This window comes from Microcaecilia unicolor, chromosome 11 (assembly GCF_901765095.1).
Source record: "Microcaecilia unicolor chromosome 11, aMicUni1.1, whole genome shotgun sequence".
Lineage (NCBI taxonomy): Eukaryota > Metazoa > Chordata > Amphibia > Gymnophiona > Siphonopidae > Microcaecilia > Microcaecilia unicolor.
This window is the reverse complement of record NC_044041.1, coordinates 37,044,435-37,069,818: the sequence shown is the minus strand read 5'-3', so window position 1 is coordinate 37,069,818 and position 25,384 is coordinate 37,044,435. Positions and strand designations below refer to the sequence as shown.

The 25,384-nt window shown below is 42.9% G+C and overlaps 1 protein-coding gene across 1 annotated transcript in view; it reads right to left on the bottom strand.

Moving 5' to 3' along the window:
* Positions 1-22,760, bottom strand: part of PSMD9 (proteasome 26S subunit, non-ATPase 9) — a 33,877-nt gene extending 11,117 nt beyond the window's left edge. Inside the window, exons 1-3 of the mRNA XM_030217731.1 lie at positions 22,531-22,760; positions 19,178-19,280; positions 18,283-18,476 (exon numbers count right to left, since the gene is read on the bottom strand). Of these exons, the coding sequence (XP_030073591.1) occupies positions 18,283-18,476; positions 19,178-19,280; positions 22,531-22,641 (408 nt within the window). The 5' untranslated portion in view covers positions 22,642-22,760. The remainder of the gene's footprint in view (positions 1-18,282; positions 18,477-19,177; positions 19,281-22,530) is intronic.
* Positions 22,761-25,384: the final 2,624 nt, after the last annotated feature.

Here is a 25,384-nt window from a genome sequence, read left to right as displayed (position 1 = left end):
CAGCAAAATGCTGATCGCTGCCGGCTGAATATTGGGCCCTATGTGTATTAAACAGGTGAATAAAGGGTCAAGAGTTAAAAGCAGCCTCTAGAAGGTAGGCTTTAAGCTTGGATTTGACTAGAGCCACAGAGAAGCATGACATACCAATTCAGGATTCTCTGTATTATCCCAGACTCTCTTGAATTCTGTTACTGTTTTTATCCCAGTAGTAGTAGTATCCCCACTAATTTCCTTTAAGGACTACTGCATGCCTCCACTGCCCTTTCTATGAAAAAGTGGTTTCTAATCTTACGCCCGATTCTGTTCACTATAAGCCTTTTATCTTGTGACCTCTTGTTCTCAAATTCTTTTTTGTTCACAAGCAAACCCAAGTACACCGTAACACAGTAAATGACTATTCTGCCTACCATGTTGTTCTCCTCCCTGGTTTCCTACCCTATGGTGTGTATGAATTCAGTTAAAACTAATACCATTCCCCTTCCTCATCCTGTTTATCCAACCTCTCAACCCTCTCCCTATCACCAAAATCCCTCTGTCCTAATGATGCTCGTTGATGTTGGGTTATAACCATGGCTGTTGGCTGCAGATTATACCACCTTTGTTGGAAAGATAACACAAACATACCATGGCTCTGCCCAACTGGTTTGTATTCATCACCCCCCACCACCACCACTGGTTCTCTTCAAGTTTCATAAGATTAAAGTAGATACTCAGCTTCTGTCTATTCTTCTACCTGTCACCCCACATCTGCCTTTCCCTCTGTGTTCCATGTCTGTCCTGTGCAAGTCTAAATTCAGTCATACATCTCTGGTTGCCACTGCCTCTGCTGATAGATCATTCCAAGCATCCACCACACTCAAGAGATATGCTCGTTTCCCATCCCTTCTTTCCTCCAGTTTGTACATTTATCACAGGCTGTGCCCCTTTTCCAAGTGCACCAGTTAGAAATCTGCTCATTGGTCAGCTATTCTGGTCAGCAAAGTTTGCATTAGTCATGGCAAATTGATTTACTTCTCTTCTCAAATCTGAAAAATATCCAACAAAATATAATGTGACACGATAGATCACTAGACTAGCCAGTTCAAACCCCCTACCACCGATGCCCCCATCTGACTTTGCCCTAGTTACTATCATCAGTAAAACTGATTTCTCTATATTGTACAAGCATCATGCAGTTCAGGTATGCTAATGGGCATCAATCTAGAGGAGGCTGCCCACGGGTTTCTCAAGTAATAAATGGCACCTATTCTCTAAGGGAGAGGAAGGGATTGCAGAGCTTAGTAGACCCTGATGGGTAGATTAGACAGGCTACATGGTCCTTATCTGGGATCATTTCTATATATCTACAAGGGCGGAGGATGCATGGAATAATCTCCCAGTGGAGGTTGGTGAGATGAGGATTGTATCTGAATTCAAGAAAGCATGGGACAAGCATAGAGATCCAGCTTTGACCAATGTTTGTACACCCAAATTCTTATTACCATTTTATTTTTATAAACAGATTTAGGGGACCTAGAAACACAGAAAGGCTAAACAGCTTCTATCGGTACCTGCTGTTGTGCTGTCTCAGGTATTGCTAGACCTGCAGATTTCTCCATTCCTCTGCAACTCAGGTCCCTTTAAATCTATCCCATGCATGCTTAATTCCTTCCACTGTTTTTACTCCTATATCCTTTACTGTAAGTCTGTTCCAGGAGTCCATCACACACCCTCTTAAGTGAAAAAAAAAATGTATCCTCATATTCCTCTAGAGCTTCCTTCCTGTGGCTTTTCACTCTATGGAAAATGCTGTCCTCTGCTACTTGAGTCTGTATTTTCATTTTTCAATTCATGTGTTAATTTATACCTTGCCTATCCTTTCCATGCTAAGTGAGGTACAACATGCATACATAATTCAGGTCAACATACATATCCAATGTATGGTTTCAGGTTTCAGTTTATTCTTGATGTACCGCAAATCATATAAAATATACTTCCAAGCTGTTGTTAAAGTATTTAAAAGGGGAAAAATATAATAGTGTATGCCATCAATAACTTCTATTTGCATCTACCTTGTCAAAGCCCTTTGGACATTGCTAACGAACTGAATACTCAAGATGGGTCTGACAAGAAATTTGTACAGAGGTAATATGACTTCCAATAACAAATCTGAAGAAAATGTTTTGCCTTTCTTAGGGGGACCCAACACTGTTACATAGAGGCTGGAAGGCAGTCACACTAATAGGGCAGGTTTGCAGACAGACTGTACTATTTTAGTACAGAATTTTCAGGAGTCCTAGAGGGTCAAATATTATACTAACAAGGATAGGTACTGCAACCTCACCTCCAAAAAGCAAATAATTAAGCATTAATTAGAATCTACAGCATCACTGGTTCTAATGTTCCACTCTCTAACCGCATGAAAATTTGTCACTTGCTTGAAAGTTCAACTCTGAGACCTTCTGAACATTCCTACACCTTCTGCAGTGCCTCATTTCCTCTTCTGCTTCAAACATCTGCACAAGCGCCCCCCTGACCAAAGCCATAAAAGAAAGTGGAAATTCAATTACTTATGATGCAAGAGTTCTTTTTCTTCTGCCCAGCACTGAAGCAAATGTCTGTGAAAACCAGAATAACAGTCTTGATGAAGACCAGATGGGAATTCTATAAGCGATGGGGAGGGGGGAGAGGCACAGGAGGACATCATTTTAACTGCAGTTCCTGGTATTACAGAAACCTCATCCATGGACAGATTGAGTAATCCCAGGAGACAATCTGCTGTGTGCTAAAGAAAATAGATACAGTAAAGGCAGCTCTCAGCTTCCTACAGCCAAGAGAGAAAAAGCAGAGAACACTACAAGTATGTGACTGCCACACGAAAAACAAAACAAAAAACAGGGAAAACCAGAAAGCAAAGGTACTTACCTGTAGCAGGTGTTTTCCGAGGACAGCAGGCCGATTATTTTCATGTCTAGGTGGCGTCATCCAACACAGCGCGGTGCAGATGCTGGCTAACGAGTAATGTAGAAACTTCTAGCAGCATACCACCGCACATGCACTGGTGCCGCCTTCCTGCCCAATGCGCGAGTGTGGGTCCTCCAGTCAGGTGAAAAAGAAAAAAGCCTATACCATACAACTAAATTCAACTCCTAGGGGAGGTGGGAGGGTATGTGAGAATAATCAGCCTGTTGTACTCGGAGAACACATGCTACAGGTAAGTACCTTTGCTTTCTCCGAGGACAAGCAGGCCTTCTTATTCTCATATCTTGAAATCCCTAGCTACCAGGCTCACCGAAAAGAAGAAAGCTAGGATAATTGAGTCTTGAAATGTTGAGACTAAAACTTCAATCAACCTGAAACTATATACATGCTAGCTGTGTAGATGCAGCCTGGCACAGAACAAAACGGCCTAGGATGGTGGATTTGGATTCTAAACATCAAACTAATTCTGCAGAACTGCCTGTCGTGTCAGGTATCCTGATCAAGACAATAATGGGATGTGAATGTGTGGACTGAAGACCATGTTGCAGCCTTGCAAATCTCCTCTATGGAAGCTGATTTCAAGTGGGTTACCGATGCAGCCACGGCTCTGACATAATGAGCCTTGACTCTGACATAATGAGCCTTGACATGTCCCTCAAGAGTCAGCCCAGCTTGGGCATAAGCAAAGGAGATACAATCTGCTATCCAATTTGAAAATGTGCATTTGTCGATGGCCACCCACCATCTGTTGGGGTCAAAAGAAACTAAAAGCTGGGTGGACTGCCTATGGGCTTCAGTCCGCTACAGACAGAAGGCTAATGCTCACTTGCAATCTAAAGTATGCAGTACACTTTCACCAGGACGGATATGTGGTTTTGGGAAAGATGTTGGTAGAATAATTGACTGGTTAAGATAGAACTCTGACACTACCTTAGGAAGGAACTTAGGGCACATGTAAAGAACTACTCTGTTATGATGAAATTTAGTATATGGTGGATGAGCTACTAGGGCCTGGAGCTCACTGACTCTGTGAGTTGAAGTGACCTCCACCAGAAACACAAATTTACAGGTCAAAAACTTCAGATGACAGGTATTCAGAGGATCAAAAGAGCTGGGTAAGGTCTATGTTGATCTCCCATGACACAGCAAGAGGTTTGGTAGGGGGCTTTGTAAGCAACAAACCTCTTATGAAGCAAACTAAAGCCTGTACAGAGACAGACTCACCTCCTACATGGTGACGATAAGTGCCATTTGTACTAAGGAGAACCCTTACACAGTTGGTTTTCAAACCAAACTCAGAGTGGTATAGAAGGTACTCAAGCAGTTTTTGTGTAGGGCAAGAAAAGGGGTCTAATGCTTTGCCCTACACCAAATGACAAACCTCCTCAACTAAAAAGAGTAACATCTCTTAGTGGAACCTTTCCTAGAAGCCAGCAAAATATGAGACACACTCTCATGGAATCCAAGGGGTTCAAGTTCTACGCTCTAAACATCCAAGCCATGAGGGCCAGAGACTGGAGGTTGGGATGCAAAAGGGAACCCTCTTTCTGCATGATGAGGGTTGGAAAACAGTCCATGGATCTTCAGAGGACAACTCCAGATCTGCCGCAGCCAGTATGGAGCGATCAAAATCATGGTGCCCCATTCTTGCCTGAGTTTCAGTAAACTCTTCTCTATGAGACGTATGGGAGGATACATATACAGGATTCCTCGTCCCCAATGCACGAGAAAGGCACCTGATGCTAGTCTGCCTTGTGACCTGAGACTGAAGCACAACCAAGAGACTTTGATGAGTGGCAAAAAGATCCACTGAGGGTGCCACACTCTAGGAAGATTTTCCGGGCTACGCCCATGTTGAGAGACCACTCATGTGGTTGCAATATTCTGCTCAGTCTGTCTGCCAGGCAGTTCTTGCCAGGAAGGTAAGTGGCACACAAGTCCATAACGTGAAGCAAACCCCACCACCACTTGCCCACTGCTTTCTGACACAAGGGGTAGGAACCGTACCTCTCTGCTTGTTGACATAGAACATCACAATCTAGTTGGGCCTGAATGAAAACAAGTTGGTTCTGGAGTCAATCTCTGAAAGCTTTTAGAGTGTTCCATATGGCCTGGAGCTCAAGGAGATTGATGTGGAACTGAACCTCCTGAGTAGACCACTGGCCTTGAGTGTGAAGCCCATCTACATCAGCTCCCCAACCCAGGCTGGATGCATCCATTGTCAACACCTTCCAAGGCGGTGGAATTTGGAATGGAAGTCCCAGGGTCAAACTGGACCTGATTCTCCACTAGAGAAGGGCATGAGACAATTCTGGGGGAACGTGAATGACATCTGTTAGGTTCCTCGTCACCTGACACCACTGGGAAGCTAGGTCCACTAGGCCACTCTCAAGTGGAGATGCTCCATAGGAGTGACATGCACTGTTGAGGCCATGTGGCCCATCAATATAAACATTTGCGAAGCTGAAGTCTGCTGGCAGCTGTGGACCTGCAAGGCAAAAGTTACCAAGGTATTCGGTCTCGCCTGAGGAAGAAAGGTCCAAGCCTGCACTGTATTGAGCAGGGCTCCTATATATTCCAATTGGCGGACTGGATGTAGGTGGAACTTGGGGTAGTTGATGACAAACCTCAGTAGCTCCAGTACCTGAATAGTTAGGCACATGAACTCCATGGCTCCTTTCTGAGATGTGCTCTTGACCAGCCAATTGTGCTAATAAACTACTACTGTACTTACTGAGCTCGCACTAATAAACTACCATGGGAGACTCACAGGACCCGGCTCGCTGCAACACAGCTAGTGTTTTCTGAACCAAGCCCGCCTCCTCCGATATAAACTTCTGGGATTGGTGCAGGAAGTACTACTGGATCCCATGGTAGTTTATTAATGCGGGTCTGGCACAGGTACACAGGGGTGGGGGGGGGGGGGCGACACTGTGCTGCAGGGTCGCAGTGGATGGGAGGGGAGAGGGAGAGAAATTAGGCAACTAGATGGGTGGGGAGGGGGAGAGAGAGAGAGACAATGACAGAGAGAGATGGCGCTATACTGCATTAGAAGGGAGGGGGAGACAGAGACATTGGCTGGGGGAAGGGAGAAACTGGGCAAGACTGGATGAGAGGGGAAGGAGAGTGAGAGAGAGATGGGGCGATACTGAATAAGGGGTGGGGGAGACAGAGAAATTGGGCAAGACTGGATAGGTGGGGACAAAAGGAGTCAACTTTTCAAAATGACTGAAGATGCTAAACCCAATAGAAATTACCCCTCCATGAACACAGTCAAAGGGTGTGACCCTTGGAAAGAGAGTTAAAAGAAGAAAGGAAAGCAGTAACCAGAGACTGGGACCAACACAGTTAGAAAAATTAAATGGCCAGACAGCAATGATAGAAAAAATAATTTTTTTAAAATTTAGAATGAAGTAATGTGGTAGCCATGTTAGTACACTTTAGAAGTTAATAAATATAAAGAAAAGAAAAGCAAAACAAAAAAATAAGGTGAAACCTTTATATTGAACTATATATATTTTTTGACAAATTTCAGAGACCAAAACTACTACCTGAAGTAGTTCAGGTCAGGACAGTATACTGCTGTCAGGGTCGGTCTTAGGCAGGAGCAAATGGTGCAGCCGCACAGGGCCTCAGGGGCCCCGCACTGCCGACTAAAGACCTGGCTCAGCTGCACAGGAATGGGGCAGATCCAGCATCAGATCTGATCCCTTGCCTCCCTGTAAGTCCGGTGCCTCCCCACCCAAAAAAACCTGCCATGTGGGAGTTCCTGGCTGCCGGCTCGCGCTGTGCTTCCCCTCCATGGCTTTCCTTCCTTTGGCATGACATCACCGCAACGTCACTGGGAATCCCAGCATTGATTGGTGGGGTCACTGCACAAGGCGGCAGGAAGGCTAGAATAAAGAAACACCGCCGAGGAGAGAAGGTCTGACTCCTCTTTGGCGGTAGATGATACAGCTCACAGAAGGCAAGAGCATGGGGGCAGAAAAAAGTAGTTGCAGAAGAGAGCTGGAACTAAACCAGCAGCTTCTTTGCCATGCCGGCAGCGGTAACAGGAACAGGCTGTCTGGACCGTCGCCGATCTGGTCCTTCCCTCTGCAGCGTTCCTCCTGCACTTAAACAGGAAGTTGCATAAAGGCGAGACGCTACAGAAGGAAGGACTGGTTGGCCCAGACAGCCTGTTCCCGTTACTTCTGCTGGCACCAGCAAAGAAATCAGGCTTTGGGAGCTGGGGGGGTGGGGGGGACGGGAGAGGTGCTGCGCTGGATCCATAGCTGGAGAGGAGAGGAAAGGAAACAGAGGGGAACTGAGGGAACGCAGAGCTGCTGGGCTACAAGGGGGAAAGGAAGATACAAGACAATAAGTGCTGGACCATAGGGGTGGAAGGGAAGGGAGGGTGGACAAGTAAATGCATCATAAGGGAGAAGGGTGGGGATCGGAGACAGGGATTTGATGGACCACAATTTGGGGTAGATGGGAAGGGAGAGAGAAGAATCGCTGGACATGGATGGAGAGGAGAGCAGTGGAGAATTGCTGGACATGGATGGATGGAGGGGAGGGAAGGGGAGAAATGCTGGACATGGATGGATGGGGAGAGAAGGCAGAGGAAGGAGATGCACATGGATGGAGGGGATGGGGAGAGAGAAGAATGGAAGTGGAGTTATGGAAGCAGATAGAGAACAGTAGAATCAAAGACTGGGACCAACATGATCAGAAAAACAAAGTCACAAGACAACAAAGGTAGAAAAAAAATCAGTTTATTTTCATTTTAGTGTTTGGAATATGTCCAATTTGAGAACTTACATTTGCTGTCTTATTTTGCAATGTATAGCAATGTTCTGTTTTTCTAGTATTGTGCTCCATGCAGAATCTGTATGCTAATTTGGTTTGTGTCATTTTGGGTATACTGGAGCTGTAACAGCTTACAGAAATTATTTATAATGAAAAAAAAAAAACAAGTTATTTTTCTTCTCCTGTACTGGTATAATATTTTCAATGATTACTGTTTATATGCGTCATGGCTGGTAAACGGGTGTGGCTAAATGTACCAACATTGTCCAGTTCAGCACACTATTAGCAGCCAAGTTCATACAAAGTTAATTATGTTCAGTGGAAAATAAATCTGTTGGCTCAGGCTGCTTGCTAACTGAATATTCAATCACTGTTTCATTATTGCTACCAAGTATAACATATTATGTTTCAACGTTTTTATTGATGATGATTCAACAAAATTACACATTCAATATACCCATTCAATTTAATCTTACTAACATCACAAACCAAGTGAACATAAGAGCATAATAATCAATTAATCACCACAATTTACTTATTTTCTCCCCCATCCCATCCATTCTTACTCCCCCCCCAACCCTCTGATTCTAAAGACAATCTCTAGTAGTATTTCAAATTGGCGTACTTGCTACCACATTAGAGTTATTAAATAGAATGCAATGTATTTTTGCCTCGATCTAAGTCCCCTGTTCCTCCCCCTTACCCCCTACTCTTCCACTAACCTCCCCTCCCCAAGTATTACATATTAAGGGATTCATTTTAATTCATTTATCTAGTCCTTACGTGCATATGGTTTTGCTTTTTAAACCCAAAGGTTTCCTAGTATAGCATTTTTTAAATCTTATTTTTCAAGGCCAACATTGACCCCGGGAGTAAGGAGACTGGCTCAGGAAGTGGCCAGTAGTTCTTTCACCGGCTTTTTTTCAGTCAAGCAAAGTACAGCATTAAGAAAAGACAGTTTGTTATAAGTTAAGGATTGCATTTATATTTAAATTGAATTGGAAGATTTTTTTTAGCCAATGATGAAGAGTAGACCCATACAGAGTTGCATTTAGCTTTATAAACTTTCTGAGGCTATTTTCCTTTCTTTTTTTGCATAGACACTTGATATTTTGCCGTCTCTGGTTCTATGAATGAATATATATTGGTGGATCACTTTTTTACGAGAAGTTGTTTCCACATCCATTTATTGTTATAGAGGATTCTACTAATCTGTACTAATCCAGCTTGTTTTGCTTTCTAATAGGTGTATTAATGTTCTTCAGCCCACTGCAATGCTCAGGGTGGTGTATGTTTTTTTTTTTTTTTTAGAAGGGCCTTGTGAACCCCCCTAGAAGTTTGCTTGTAAACATACTAGATTGTTTGGTCCAACTTATAGTAACACTACTGGAACCAAGCCCGTTTCGTCAAAAATGAAACGGGCCCTAGGAAAGCTCTCGTCTATGCGATTTTTCCCCCTCTCCCCTGCCCTCCCCTCCATATCCAGCGATTCTTCCCTCCCCTCCATGTCCCGCGATTCTCCTCTGCACCGCCCTCCCCTCGGTGTCCTGCAATTTTGGCCTCCCCTCCATGTCCAGCGATTCTCCTCTGCCCTGCCCTCCCCTCCGTGTCCCGCGATTCTGGCCTCCCCTCCATGTCGAATGATTCTCCTTTGCACTGCCCTCCCCTTGGTGTCCCGCGATTCTGGCGTCCCCTCCATGTCCGGCGATTCTCCTCTGCCCTGCCCTCCCCTCCGTATCCCACGACTCTGGCCTCCCCTCCATGTCCAGCGATTGTCCTCTACCCTGCCCTCTCCTCCATGTCCCGTGATTCTCTCCTCTCCTCCCATCCCATCCATGTCCATCGATTCTCCTCTGCCCTGGCCTCCCCTCCATGTCCACCGATTGTTCTCTGCCTTTACCTCCCCTCCATGTCCAGCGATTCTCCTCTGCCCTGTCCTCCCATCCGTGTCCCGCGATTCTCTCCTCTCATCAATGTCAATTCTCCTCTGCCCTCCCCTCCACTTGATGTCCCTCGATTCTGTCCTCCCCTCCATGTCCAGTGTTCCGTTGCTGCCTTCAGTTGGGTTCGTAAAATCCTGACGTCAGCTCGCCTCCAGCGTTCCCTTCCCTCTCATTGTCCCGCCCTCTGGCATCATTTCGTCTTTACGTGAGGGCAGGACAGTGAGAGGGAAGGGAATGCTGGAGGCTTGCTGACGTCAGGATGTTACAAACCCAGCCAGCCAGAGAACGTTGGAGGTACAAATTATATTAGATAGTAGATGACAGCAAAAAAAGACCTGTATGGTCCATCCAGTCTGCCCAACAAGATAAACTCATTACAAAAGGCATTATGTGATACCTGATCTTCATTTGTCCTTGCCATTTTGAGGGCACAGACCATAGAGGTCTGCCTAGCATTGTCCTTGTTCTAAAACTTCTGAAGTTGTCATTGAAGCCCCTGAAAAGTGCTACACCAAACCATCCAAATCTATACAGCCACGATCAGGGCACAGACCATAGAAGTCTGACCAGCACTGGCTTTGTTTCTCAATTACTGGTGTTGCCACCTAATCTCCACTAAGCTTCTTTGGATCCATTCCTTCTAAACAGGATTCCTTTGTGTTTATCCCACACATTTTTAAATTCCATTATGGTTTTCATTTCCATCACCTGCTGCGGGAGGGCATTTCAGGTTATCTACCACCCTCTCAATGAAAAAATACTTCCTGACATTATTCCTGTCGGCCCCCCTTCAACCTTAATTCATATCCTCTAGTTCTATCACCTTCCTGTCTCTGGAAAAGGTTTTTTTTGCAGATTAATACCTTTCAAATATTTGAACATCAGTATCATATCACCCTGTTTCTCCTTTCCTCCAGGGTATACATTTTCAGGTCATCAAGTCTCTCCTCGTACGTCTTGCTACGCAAACCCCATACCATTTTGTCACTTTTCTTTGAACCATTTTAAGCCTTTTTACATCCTTGGCAAGATATGGCCCCCAAAACTGAACACAATACTCCACGTGCGGCCTCAATAACAACTTGTAAGTACAGTGGCATCAACACCTCCTTTCTGCTGCTGGTTATACCCCTCTCTATGCAGTTTCCTCACCTTGAGATCCTCAGACAAAATCACCCCAAGATCCCTCTCCTGAGCGGAGTTTACCAATCTCTCCCTCCTATCTGGTACATCTCTTTTGGATTTCTGCACCCCAAGTGCCTCACTCTGTACTTCTTGGCATTAAATTTTAACTTTAATAAATTAATAAGTACAGTATTCAAATACCAAAAATGAAATATTATAGAGAGAAATGTGCTCAGTCCATATCTATTCAAAACATTACAACCTCAATAAGTCACTGGCTGAACCAAAGGAACCATCGTTGCACACTGCATGTATGTACACAGATCTACCATCCTCCGGATAGGATATACAATCACAGTCCTAAACAACGTTAAACTTACATAGGTGTTACTGCATATTCATACGTACAATATAAATGTGCAATGAAACTATACACTATACAGAGGACCCCAAACTACAATGCAATACTTATCTTACTAATCATACCCAATCCTGCAAATATGCTCAGTTACTCTGGTTCACCTCAGTCCTGTGTGTTCCCAGACCCAGTGAATTTAAAACATGGCACCTCAGCGTTGCACGCCATTCATTCAGCGTCCCCTTGACTGTGGCCCAGTTTCACAATGAAGTTTTCTCAGAAAGGAACCTGCTACAATAATATAAATCCAAACATGATCACAAAAATACAAACACAAAACATTTCTTTCCCCACTAAAAAATAATCTAAATTACTTACTGAAAATAAACTTCAACTTCACTCTTGAACGCTTTCCCTGGGGAGAACCAAAACATGTCCACACTGCACGAGAATGTAACCATGCTCACGCAAGCACAAATTTAAAGACCAAGATTCTTTAAAGAAGCACACCCACCTAATCGGTGTCAAAAGTCACAGCAATTCAGTATCTTTATTTAAACCATAAGGTTGTATAGTGTTCCAAGAAAAAATAAATCATTGTTCTTTGCAGATCAAAATATCAGAGGAGCCCCCAGATCAAGAACCACCTGCAGCAAAACAATGAACTGCAAATTCTCGATTGTATGATTATGTTCTTTCCAGTGAGACAAAAGAGGCTCTTCCGGTTTCATGATCTTAATGTTACTTATATGTTCCCCAATGCGTGTTTTGATCTTACGAGTTGTTTGACCGATATACAGTAAGTCACAGGGGCAGCGAACACAAGAAATGAAATCAGTTCCAGCCTTCAAATAAATTGACATGAAATTTGAGGTATATAAATACTCTTCTCCTCAATCGCATGCTGACAATAAATGCACCTTCCATATTTATTTTACTTTTATTTATTAAATTTGTATCCCACATTTTCCCACCTATTTGCGGGCTCAGTGTGGCTTACAATACATTGTGAATGATGGAAATACAATTTGTTAAAGAACGATTATGAGTTACATTGTGAAGAGTTATGGGAAGACAAAGTCAAAGTCAAAACATCATTTGGGAATAGAACAATGGAATGTAACAATGGGGAAATGATAGGGCGAAAAACAATAGCAAGAGAACATTAGGGTATACAATTTTATCTGTGGGTAGAGTTTTAAGTGTGGTGAAAATACGGGGGGGGAGAGACCCTTATAAAGACCCTTCTCGCCCATCTCCACTGTAACTGTAGATAACAATTCCCCCTGATTTTTGTCTCTACGATATGCAAACCATGACAATTCATGTATGTTTCAACAATTTTTATTGATGAATTCACATAGTATACAAGTCCATATCAATCAATATAAATCTTACAACAAATTATTCTATCGCATGTTAATGAACCTAAAACTTCTATCATCAATGTTTTCCAATCTTTTCTCCCCTATCCCTTCCCTCTTGTCTTCTTATATATTTGTGATGTGTACATATATAATTACAGTACAGTTGCATAACTATTAACAATAAACTTTTTTTTATTTTTTTTATTGTTAATAATTACAATATTCAATAAATCTTGAATAAAATACACGAAATATGCATCATCATCATAGGAAAACAGTAATACAAAGAGAAATAGAAAAAAAAAACTCTTATCGACCACAATTTAGGAATTGATCCAAGAAAAAGAAATTAAATTATAAGCTAATATAACAAAGCCTATTCTCTAATTGTTAAACCAAAGACTGCACCATGCTCTGTTGACTTAATCCAAGCTACTATACAGTGTTGCATTCAGGATTAAATTTTCACAATTACACTCTCTTTGCTTAATAGAAAATCCTCTAACTGCTTAGGTTCAAAAAATTGGTATTGCTTTGTTTGATACAGTATCCTACAAACACAAGGAAATTTCAATTGAAAATTTGCTCCTAAAGCTACTACCCTAGGACGCTGTAAAAGAAATAAGTTTCTTCTCTTTTGGGTTTCCCTGGATAAATCCGGGAAAACCCTTACTTTTGAACCTAAAAATAAAGAATTCAAATGTCTTAAGGACAGTCTGAGTACAGCATCTCTATCTAATTCTAATGCAAATGTCACTCACAAAGTAGTTCTTTGCGTCACAACCTCCAGAGATGATTCCAGGAACTCAGTCATTACACCTTGAGGGTTTAAATTATCTGGGTTTTCCCAGTAATTTGCAAATAGTATGCCCTTGTAATAGGTGGTAAAGAATTTTCAGGTAGTCCCAGGATTTCTACTAAATATTTCTTAACCATTTGTACTGGTGACACAAGTGGAGATTTAGGAAAGTTAATAATTCTTAGGTTAAGTCTCTTTGATTGATTCTCCAAATATTCCAAGCGTTTAGAGGCAAAATTCCTTTCTTTAATTAAAGACTGCTCCACGATTTCCATTTTTTCAAGTTTGCCAGAGAGGGTTTTTACCTCTGCCGCTTGGAGATCATTAATTTGTAATTGTTTCAATGTAGACCCAGCCAAAACCGTGATAGTTTCAGAATTCTTTACTATCATAGTTTGTAAAGCAGAGAGAGTTGTGGAATTTAAATCCCAAAGTGACTCTAATGTCACTACAGCAGGTCTTTCCAACTTCCCCTCAAAAACCAGTGGAGGTGCTTTAGCAACTTGTTCCAGGAGACTCACAGTCACAGCAGGAGTAGAGCTTTCCTCTGGAATATTCAAGCTTACAGTGTTTGTTCCAGCTTCGAGCAAGTTCCCTCCCTGAATGCTCCTTTCACCTGACAGGATTGAAGCAACAGGACTCGCCACAGAGCTCTCTCTTCCTGGTTGGGGTGGTGCTGTACGTGGGACAGGGCTCAAAGAAGCCCCGTTGACACTGTCAGGCAGCTCCGAGGGGCGGACTCCAGCAGCAGGAGTAGAGGTCATACCTGAGCCAGATGCAATTCCAAAGTGTTCGAGCGTCGGCTGTTGGAGCGGGGGTTTATCACCTGGGGAAGAGGGAATCTCCCTGACTTTCCCTCGTCTCTTACCCATCTGAAACAGCAGGTAAGAGGCTCTTTCCAGAGTCAGCTTGAGCACTATTCAGAACGCGTCTGTCGGTGCAAGTCACACCGTCGCCATCTTGGATCCCCCTTAGACCTTTCTAACAAACTTTTATATTAAACTCCAAAAATTATATCTCGTGTTTTACTCTGTGTACTATCCCAACAGTATTTACAGGTGGGCCCTCTGTGTTATTGCAAAGGATTGCTCTCCTAGCTAATAATACACATGTCCTTCCAATATGCATTGAGTATTACCCTTCCTGATTCTATGCCCCCCTCCCCCCCCCCCCGTCTACTCTTATGGAACCTTCTTCTTACTTCATGGTTTAGCTACCTCTACCTCTCCGCGTGCTATAACTACCAGAGTGTAGGTTATTGTTCTTGCTTCATTTGGCACTTTACAACTCTTTCTGTGCATTCCCCAACTAACCTCCCCCAATCTATAGTTCATGGCAACTCATGTAAAGGGGCACGATAACCAAGAATATGCCAAAATTCTAAAATTATGTATGAATGTCATGAGACCTTGAAAAGTAAGGCAGCATACACACAAGCGGGGGAAGATTGATTGCTCTGACCAGAATCCATTAGCCAACACCTGTCCACTTGAAGTGCTCATTTATAAGCTTTTATCACATAGGCAGGATACCCATGTTGAAACCAATTATACATTCATGTAACAAGATGTTTAAACTGAGCCTCAGAAGAATACAGTCATTTCAAATGGAAGAACTGAATTGAGGGAATATTATACCTTAAATGTTTGTGATGAAAACTAGAGTAATATAATAACATATTACGATCAGTATCCTTTCTATAGATCTTAGTACTGAACTCCCCCTCCGATGAAAAGGGTGTGAAGGGTCATTATAAATGCAGTAACACCTATGTAAGTTTAACATTGTTTAGGACTGTGATTGTATATCATATCTGGAGGATGGAGGATCTACGTAAATACATTTAGTAATATTGGAACATGTAATGTGCAATGATGGTTCCTCTGGTTCAACCAATGACCTGTTGAGGTTGTAATGGTTTGGAATAGGTATGAACTAAGAACATTTCTCTCTATTTATAATATTTTGTTTTTGGTACTTATTAATTTACTGAAATTGGTTAGGAGTGCAGAAAGTTTGGGGTTTTTCCCCCCTAGATATTTGTAGTATTACATTTTAACTGCCAGACCTTTGACCATTCTTCTAATTTTTGGAGATCTCTTCTCATGAGTTCTACTCCCTCCGAAGTATCCACTCTATTGGCTATGTTCGTGTCATCCACAAAAAGGCAAACTTTTCCTTCTAACTCTTCAGCAATGTCTCTCACAAATATATTAAACAGAACTGGTCCCAGCACCGACCCATGAGGCACTCCACTGCTCACCTTCCTTTTCTCCGAGTGAATCCCATTTACCTCTGCTGCATGCCAGTCAACAAGTTTCCAATCCAGTTCACCACTTTGGGTGCCAAGTTCAGCCCTCTCAGCTTATTCATGAGTCTTCTGTAAGGGACCGAATCAAAGGCTTTGCTGAAATCCAAGTAGATTACATGTAGTGCACGTCCTTCATCCAGTTCTTTAGTTACCCAGTCAATGAAGTCAATCAGGTTCGTTTGGAAAGATTTTCCTTTGGTAAAGCTGTGTTGCCTCGGATCCTGCAACCTGTTGGCTTCTAGAACATTAACTATCTTCTCCTTCAGCAGTGAATCCATTATTTTTCCTACTACCGATATGATCTATCAAATAAAACCTTAAGAGGTACCGCCAGGACTTCTCTGAGCTCCCTCAGTATCCTGGGATGTATTCCATCCAGCCCCATAGCTTTGTCTACTTTCAGATTTTCAAGCTGTTTATAAATGCTTTCCTCCGTGAACAGCGCAACATCCACTCCATTCCCAGATATACCCTTGGCAGCCTACCTCGGTCCTTCCCCAAGGTTTTCTTCCATGAACAATGAAGAGAAGTATTTAACACATTCGCTTTATCCTCATCATTCTCCACAAAGTCATTCTCAGCATCTTTCAGTCATATAATTCCATTCCTATATTTTCTCCTTACCCCAATATATCTGAAAATAGTCTTGTCACCTCTCTTAACATCTTTAGCCATATTTTCTTCCGCCTGCGCTTTCACTAGTCGTATTTCACTCTTCGCTTCTTTAAGTTTAAGCTGGTAATCATTTCCATGACCCTCTTGTTGAGTTCTTCTTTATTTCTGGAACAAAGCTTCTTTTGCTATTATTTTTTCAGCCATTTCTTTGGAGAACCATATAGGCTTCCTCTTGTTTACTTTCCTTGTTAAAAATACTGTTTTACTTTGTAGTAAAAAAGTAGTTTTAAGAGCTCTCCTTTATTATTTTTACTTGAGTATTTTTTTTTTGGATAAGACTTCCTACTTTTACTTCATTACTTTTGAAGCCAGTATTTTTACTTTTTGCTTAAGTATTTTTAAAAGTTATGAATCCATCTCTGATAACACCAGTAGTGGTCAGCAAAATAATGATCCACCGCCAGCTGAATATCAGGTTCAAAGTTTCTGGAGGAGTCAGCACTCTTAATTTAGGAGTAAGTGACATGGAATTGATCTCTTCAATCAATCTTCCAAGCACTTTCGTGTTACCTGCAATGGCCACTGTTGGACCTAGGATATTGGGCTCATGTTCTTATGCTCAAAATACAGCAAAGATCACAAAGATTTTTTGTTTTCATTTTTTTACAATAAATATTATGAACAATTCAAATAACTAAAAAAAATTATATTGCATTCAGCTTGCCTGTTTTATTTCCCCAACTCTTTTGGTCTAATTTCTAGAAACAGTTTTTTTTCTTAACTATAATGATTTTAACTCTTGTAGTGGACAATAAACAGCTTACAGTGTTCAATGCACAGCAATAAGCACCATTCAAAACCCCAAATTTCAGCCTAAGTTTTAAAAGTCACCCCAAATATCTTTTGCCTTGTTCTTGTTTTCTTTTCTCCTTTCCTTTGGCTCACTGAAAGATCTCCCTGTAGACTGCCTGCAGGTAAGTGAACCCGTCTAGAAGTGAGAAGGAAGGAATGGTAAAGTGGAATAAAACTGGATTTGATCACAGACATCCTGCTCTAGTGCTCTATGTGGCAGCCTCACCAGCATTTTCAGGAGGCAGAACTTGCTCCACTTTCCCAGCTTCACCCACTTGCCCAGTTCTCCACTCACATAAGAATTTGGCCAGTGCTTTCCAGTTCCATTCCAAGGTAAAGCTATTCAGTTGAATTAGCTATCAAAATAGAAAGGAGACTGAAAACCAGGGATGTGAAGGTCCACAAAGAACAAGAAGAAAAAATAAATCTCTTTCTCTACTTTCCCCAAAACTAGAAATGGATATGTTTCCAATTTTTCCAGTTGTAGCCTTGGAAAAACCTAAGCCTTCACATATCATCTATAGATAAACAGAAAAGGCAGGTAGCCCAATAGAATAACAGACACGAGACAGGTTTGGGTTCAAATCCCATTAGTACCACTGGCACTTGCTGTGACCTTGGGCAAGTCACCTTATTTTCCTGTATCTCAAGTCCCCAAATAGAGGCACTTAGGTCTCTGAGGAAGGCATTCTAATGTATTGTAGAATGTCCCAGTCTAGGGAGAATATTTAAATGCCAAAATATTATTATTTATCAAAGAACAAATGAAGACAGACGTACAAGGCAAGTCGGTCCTCGTGTGGCTCATCCATAGGTTTTCTGACAGATGTCAAATCATACAAGTATAAACAAATATTTAAGAGCAACCCAGCATCTGTCTCTTTTTCTTCGCATCATCTCAGCTATATCACTACAAGTATCCAAGCACAATACCACTGGACAATCTTTGCAAATTGCTAAGGAGGGCCAACTTGGAGCAAAAATATTCTCCCAGTAGGTATCACTACAGGCAGAACAAATTTGGAATAAGGCATAAAACCAGAAATGTCATTAATATCCAATTAGATTGGAAGGTGGAGGGTTTTCAAGGATTCCAGGAGAACAGCAACAACTTTCTGCAGAAAGAGCACATGGCTCTTTAATTCCCGTGAAACACTTACCGACATGCTTGCAGGAGAACCGGCAGTGACAGTATCCACTTTAGCAAAAGCGCTCGGCAGGCTTTCCGCCTGGGTCATCGCTTCCACTCGAGCCTCCGCCTCATCCTTTTCTCGTTTCTTCTTCTCGCGGGCATGCAGCTGATGAAGTGCCTCTTCTATTTCCTTCATTATTGTCTTATGATCGTTTTGCAGGCCTATGGGAAAAATAAAACATGTGAACACAGGCAAACGAAAGGAGTATTTGGATCTGATCCACTAAAGCCTTCCCTTATTCTGTGTCTATGAGGAAAAAAAGGAATCAGTCCAATGAAGGGCAAGTCTATAATCTAAGCATATGTGTTACATACATAAAGTCTAGAATCCTAACGCACACATATGTGCACACACACCCAGGTAAAAGTCAGCAGGGTGCTCGGGTGCATTCTGCAAATACTCACTTAACTTGCAAGGTGCATATTTGCAAAGGGGGGGGGCGTACACCATGCGGAGCATGCGCAAGGCTCCCACTTGTGTGTATTAACTTACAAAATACCGCAAGTTACATGCTTCTATGTTGCATTTACAAGCCCCCATTTACGCCAGTTCTTTGGCTGGTATAACTATGAGTGTCAAAATATTAGTTGCAACGATACCAAGTTCTGCTTGTATTCTATAAAGGAATCTGGGTGCTCTATCTCTGTTTTAGAATAGGATCCTACAGCGCAGCTTCTGGGCACAGGTACGGAGGTGCCCAGTTATAGAACTGCCTCCTTAGTGTGTATGGGAGAAAGCACTGAGGGGGTCTTTTACAAAGGCATCTCTAACATTTAGCGCACGCCTTTGTAAAAGGGGCCCTCAGTTCTTACTCTCTTTCATACCTGCACCACTTCAATAGAGGTCTCACAAAATTACTTACAGATGATGCTATGCCTGGCAGTACGAACTTGATATAGATCAATATCTGCACGTGGATATCCTTCAATATCAACCAGTGGCCCATCCATGCCAACTCCTTTTTGCTGTAAAAGGAGAAATATTTCACAGTAACTGATAAATATTTAATTGCACACAGACTTTATTCCAAAGAACTCCTCTCTCTGACCGAGATGCTCTCCTTAACAAAGGTCCCTCTTAGTCTTAGCCATTAGGGGGTAAATTTGTAACTGCACAAACATAAGTACATATGTTCTACATTAATTTATGCACATACACATGTATTTCCAAAGTCTGTGCATCAATTCAAACCCCTCCCTAAACCGCCATGGGAATACCTCACTTTGGGCCCCTTTTACTAAACCGTGCTAGTGATTCCTGGCTTGTAACTGACATGCACTGTATTATATTAACTGCACAGCTGTCCTTCTGAGATTAAAACTAGAGCTTTTAGGGCTAGGTGTACTAAAGGGTTTTCTTCCCTTTAGAGTCTATAGGAAAATATTTAATATAGCTAGCTGTAAGCGATTCCCATAACTAGGGCTAGCTCAAGGAACCCGTGGTGCCCTGGGCCAACTTTTGGTTTGGTGCCCTCCCTTTGGCACGCCCCCCCCCAGGCCATCCTCCCCCTTGGCCTACCTTTAAAGGCAATTTCCCCTTCCTGAATACCGACAGCGTTTCACCTATCACCACCCTCATCAGCCCGTGTCTTCCCTCTGCTGAACTCCCGTGGAAACAGGAAGTTATGTCAAAGGAAGGGCGGGGCATGGCAGGTAGTGTTACATAAAATGCTGTCTGTGTTTGAGAGGGGAAAACTGCCTTTAAAGACTGAAAGGGGAAGGTGGCCTGAGACAGAAAAGAGGAAGGGAGTTGCTGGATCTTCTTTTTTCCCTGCCCACACAATGCTGTCAGATAACCTATATGGCCAGTGACATCACCAGCTCAGGCATTTGGTGCCCTTCATATCCGCATCCTGGGCCACAGCCTCACCTGGTCCATTGGCTATGCTGGCCCTGCTCACAACTGCAATCAATCTGCAGCCACCTGTTTCTGGATCACACTATCACTAAATTATTTAAATGATGGAGGAGTGGCCTAGTGGTTAGGGTGGTGGACTTTGGTCCTGGGGAACTGAGGAACTGAGTTCGATTCCCACTTCAGGCACAGGCAGCTCCTTGTGTTTGGGACAAGTACATGGGATCTCTAAGAGAGTGATAGGGAGAGTAGATGACATGGATGGGCAGACTGGATAGGCCATATGGTTTTTATCTGCCTAAATGTTTCTCTGTTTCTATCTCACTATGCATATTTTAGAAGAAAAGCAGGATAGGGGATATACAATAGAGATATTTAAACACTTCTGTGGTCTAAATGCACAGGAGTCAAGCCTCTTTCAATTGAAAGGAAGCTCTGGAATGATGAGCTATAGCATTAGGGTAAAAGGGGATACATTCAGAAGAAATAGAGTGGAACACCGTTATAACGTGATGTTTGGGATCCATAAAATCATGTTAAATGCAGGGTCACGTTATATCAGGGTCAATTGAGAATGGCACCAGGAGCCAACAAAGCCACTTGGATAAAGAGTCCACATGTGGTAGATGGCAGAATGGCACCTGGAGCTGAAAACAGCTGCATTTATAATGAGCCCACCGGGAGCAGGAAAAACCGCTTAAAGAGTCCACCCATGGTAGATTATTGAACAGCACCTGAAGCTGAAAAAAGCCACATTTATAAAGAGTCCACCGACAGCAGGAAAGTCACGTGGATAATAAGCTGGAAAAAGCCGTGTTTATCAAGAGTCCACCGGGAGAAGGAAAAACTGTGTGGATAATGAACGCACAGAGCCAACCCCACCGTAGCTAAACATTGGCTTCAAGCAGGGTGCCACGACCTGTCACACTAGCTGAAGTGTCAGTTCTTCTGCCATCGCCCAAAAGGACAAGGAGGCAGCCAACGAAGCCCCTGGGGTCTTCACCTGAACAAACCACTGTTCCCCGAGGGTTGAGCCCTCAGGTTTAGGTGGCCAGCAGGACTTGGGATCCTCAGAATGGGGCAGCAAACAAGGCATAGACAGGATACCAAGCAGGGTCACGTCAGGCAGTGAGAAAGGTGCAAAAAATCCCAGCAGGGAAGAGGCAACTCACAGGAGACAGGAGCATCCAGAACCTGTTGCTGCTGCATCGACAGAGCAGTGGAGCCAGCAGAAGGGAGCCACGTATCTGATGTCAGAGCATCATCCTACGTGCCCTGCATCATGCATGGAGGACCGGGAGCAGGTCTGTCCGGAGGGAGGAGGAAGGCATCCATGGGCGCTGGGATGTGCCCTGCAGGTACGAGGGCGTGATACAGGGAAGGGGGTGGGCTTCACCCCAGCATAGCAGGCCTTCGGCTAGAATGGGTTTCAAGCAGGGAAAGGGGTGGGCTTCACCCCAACGTAGCTAGACATTGGCAGAAGAGGAAATGTCAATACAAAAAAAGGTAGCCAATACATGACTGCGTTATAACTGGGTGGGGGGGGGGGGGGGTCCACATTGTATTATTTTACAGAAAGAGCGCTGGAACTGCTTTTCCCAGTGGAAACTGTGAAGACCTTGACTGCATATGAATACAAGAAAGTACAAGATATGCACAGAGGCTCTCTGAAGACAAGGAAAGAATTGTAGAGCTTATTAGCTGTCATGGATTGGCAAACTGGATAAGCCATATGGCCTTTATCTATCGTTTTCTATGTTTAAGCAAAAGGCCAAAATGTCCTGCCACCAGCATAAAAATCTAAACATCTCACATAAGAATGTGCATGGAAATGGCTAATAAACTGTTGCAAATTCTAGTGACAATGAAAAATGGTCGTTTCTTTGTGTGGCCACTCAACAATAATGAGCCAAAAGATACAGTAGTCCATAGGTTCTACTAGTTCCTCGGTGGAGAACTCACGGTAATAAGCAAACTCATTCACTGTGTCCATGAAGTTTATTTTTGCACCCCTTCTCTCCCCCCTTCCTCCCTCATCATTTTGAAAAGCTAGCTTTTATACTGTAATCCATGAGCTTTGGAGCCCACCTAGGTCTGGTATGACCAAAAGACGGACACGAGAAGAACTCATGGACCACGTTACATCTAGGTGGTCCCAGAACCATAGGAACCAACTTTTCAAAATTATTGGGGGTGCTAAGCCCAATGGAAAGAACCCCTCCCTAGATACATACAAGGAATTTTCTCAATATTGGGGGTGCTCAAAAAGCACCCAGAGCCGGTTCCTATGCCCAGAACCCGCAGTTCGTCAGCTCCCACAGCCAGGCCCAGCGGCTCAGAGCCTTGTACCAACGCACTCACATCGTCCAGCACATCGTAGTAAGCTTTAATTTGCGCCTCCAAGTCGTCCTTTTTCTTCATCAGCTTCTGCACATCGCTCACTGTCACAGCCGGCTTCTCGGCCTCGGACATCTTCCTCCTGCCGCGAATTCTCTACAGAAGCCCAGAGAGGAGTCTGGACTGGAGCCCCAAAAACTACAAATACGGGGGCCGCAAGGACTCAAAGCTACGGAAAGCGAAAAGGGAGGGCGATGCGTCTGAATAACACAGTGAAAACGGTGTATGACACATGACATCACTGCGTGAGTGCTTTCGTTTCGCTTCCGTTTGTGGTGCTGCTGCTAGTGTGGGTGTGTAAAGGCGCGAAAAATTCAGAAACAGTATGGTATTACTGTGCTGTAGTGCATTTGGTTATAGACTGGTTTGCTTACCGAGGGCCAAGTTAATAATTTAGTGCTCAAGCGCTATAAATGATTACAATAACTTTTCTGGAATGCTACATGTAGAAAGACATGGTTCCTTAGTTGCCAGATAAACAGCTGATGCCCTTGAAACGTACCTGTTTTTCATCTGCAGTTTGTCTGTACTGTTACGATGTGCTTAATGATAAAGTGCTCGCCTATAAACTATAAATTTGCCATTACTTTTTACTCAGTTCATGAATTCCTCAATGCAACAGATAATGTGTGAGCAAAGGCTGAATTTATTCATAGGTATAGTATATGGTAAAAGTAAAACAACCAAAAGCCCTGGTCACACCGTTGGGCCTGTTGTTTCAAAATGTTTAGCTTCTAAAAATGTGGCCTCTTTTCAGGTAAACTTAGAGGCTCTTAGGGTTGCCGTGCAGTAGTTCCATCCCCAGTGTGCACCATTTCAAGCGCTAGCAGAGATTTGTGAAAAATATTACCGCAGGGGGTTACCCAGCAGTAATTGTGCTTCCTGGTTACTGCCAGATTAGCATGGGAGCACCTACCGCACGGCCATTTCATTCTTTCCAATTTTCACCTGCTGCGGTAAAAGGGGCCCTGGGGTGTGCAAAAATGGCTGCCGCCACTAGCATAAGGCCCCTTTTACTGCAGCTTAGAAACAGGGTCCCTGAATTTATTTATTTATTTGTACCATTTGTATCCCACATTTTCCCACCTATTTGCAGGCTCAATGTGGCTTACATTTGCTGTAATGGCAATTGCCATTTCCGGACTACAAATATGCACATGGTTTTGCAATCAAGTGCGTACATACATGGTGGAAGAATGCATTGTGATCTTGCGTACATATTAGCACATGGTTTTACAATCAAGTGTGTACATACATGGTAGAAGAATACATTGTGATCTTGTGTAGGTGTCAGCATTGTGTAGTTGCTCAGGTGACGACATTAGGGTGAGAGTAATAGTGTTTGGCAGTGAAGTTAGTCGGCATTGTGTGGTTGCATAGTAGTCGATTTTAGATTAGAAGTGGTATTGTTTGTTCATTAAGGTCATTGAGTTTGCTCGGTCGCATGATTAGGGTCGGTCCAATCTTATTCTTCATTCTTATTGTTTAGTAATTAGGACGGTTTGTTGTATGCCTTCTTGAATTAGTCAGTTTTCAGTAGTTTTCGAAAGATAGTTAAATCTTGCGTTGTATTTATGGTCTTCGGAAGCGCGTTCCATAGCTGCGTGCAAATGTAGGAGAAACCGGTTGCGTAAGTGGACTTGTATTTTAATCCTTTGCATTGGGGGTAGTGGAGGTTGAGGAATGTACGTGCTGATCTTTTTGCGTTCCTAGCAGGTAGGTCTATAAGGTCTGTCATATAGGCCGGAGCATCCCCATGTATAATTTTGTGGACCATGGTTCATACTTTGAACACAATTCGTTCTTTTAGTGGGAGCCAGTGTAGTTTTTCTCTTAGGGGTTTGGCGCTTTCGTATTTTGCTTTCCCGAATATGAGTCTAGCTGCTGTATTTTGGGCTGTTTGCAATGACTTGTTCTTTACAACCTGCGTAAATTGCGTTACAATAGTCTAAGTGGCTCAGCACCATTTATTGTACTAGACTGCGGAATATGGCCCTTGTGAAGTAAGGTTTGATTCTTTTAAGTTTCCACATGGCGTAGAACATTTTCTTTGTTGTATTTTTCGCATGGTCTTCTAGTGTGAGATTTCGGTCAATCGTAACTCCCAGAATTTTCAAGTTGTCAGAGACCGGGAGAGTATAGTTTGGAGTGTTTATAGTTTTGTTTTTATTTGAGTTGTATTGTGAAGATAAGATGAGACATTGTGTCTTTTCTGTGTTTAGTTTCAATTGGAATGCATCCGCCCATGAATTCATTATTTGGAGGCTATGTTGGATTTCTTTTGTAATTTCTGTTAGGTCATACTTGAACGGGATGTATATTGTAACATCATCTGCATAAATGTATGGGTTGAGGCCTTGGTTGGATAGCGATTTAGCTAGAGGTGCCATCATTAGGTTGACTAAGGTTGGTGACAACGGTGATCCTTGTGGAACTCCACATTCTGGTGTCCGTGGTAATGACGTTTTTGATTTTGAGATCACTTGAATGCTGCATGGCCTATTTTATACCTATGGGCCACATGGCATTTACCATAGGTTAAACTTTAGTAAAAGGAATCTTTAGGTGCCTAAAGTTGCGGCTAAAAATTAAATTACATTTAGAGGCATAGAAGAATGGCATACCAAAATTTAAAAGCATTTGCCCCAATTCATAAGCCTAATGCTGAAAATTAAAGCTAAGCTAACTTTTATTTCCTTGCTATGCTGCTGTCCACTTTTTTTTTTTTTTTTGCTCCAAAATTCAGGAGCCTGGTGAAATAGAAGCATACATTTAGGAATGCAGCCCTAGTAAATTATCAGAGGCCCATTTAGGACCC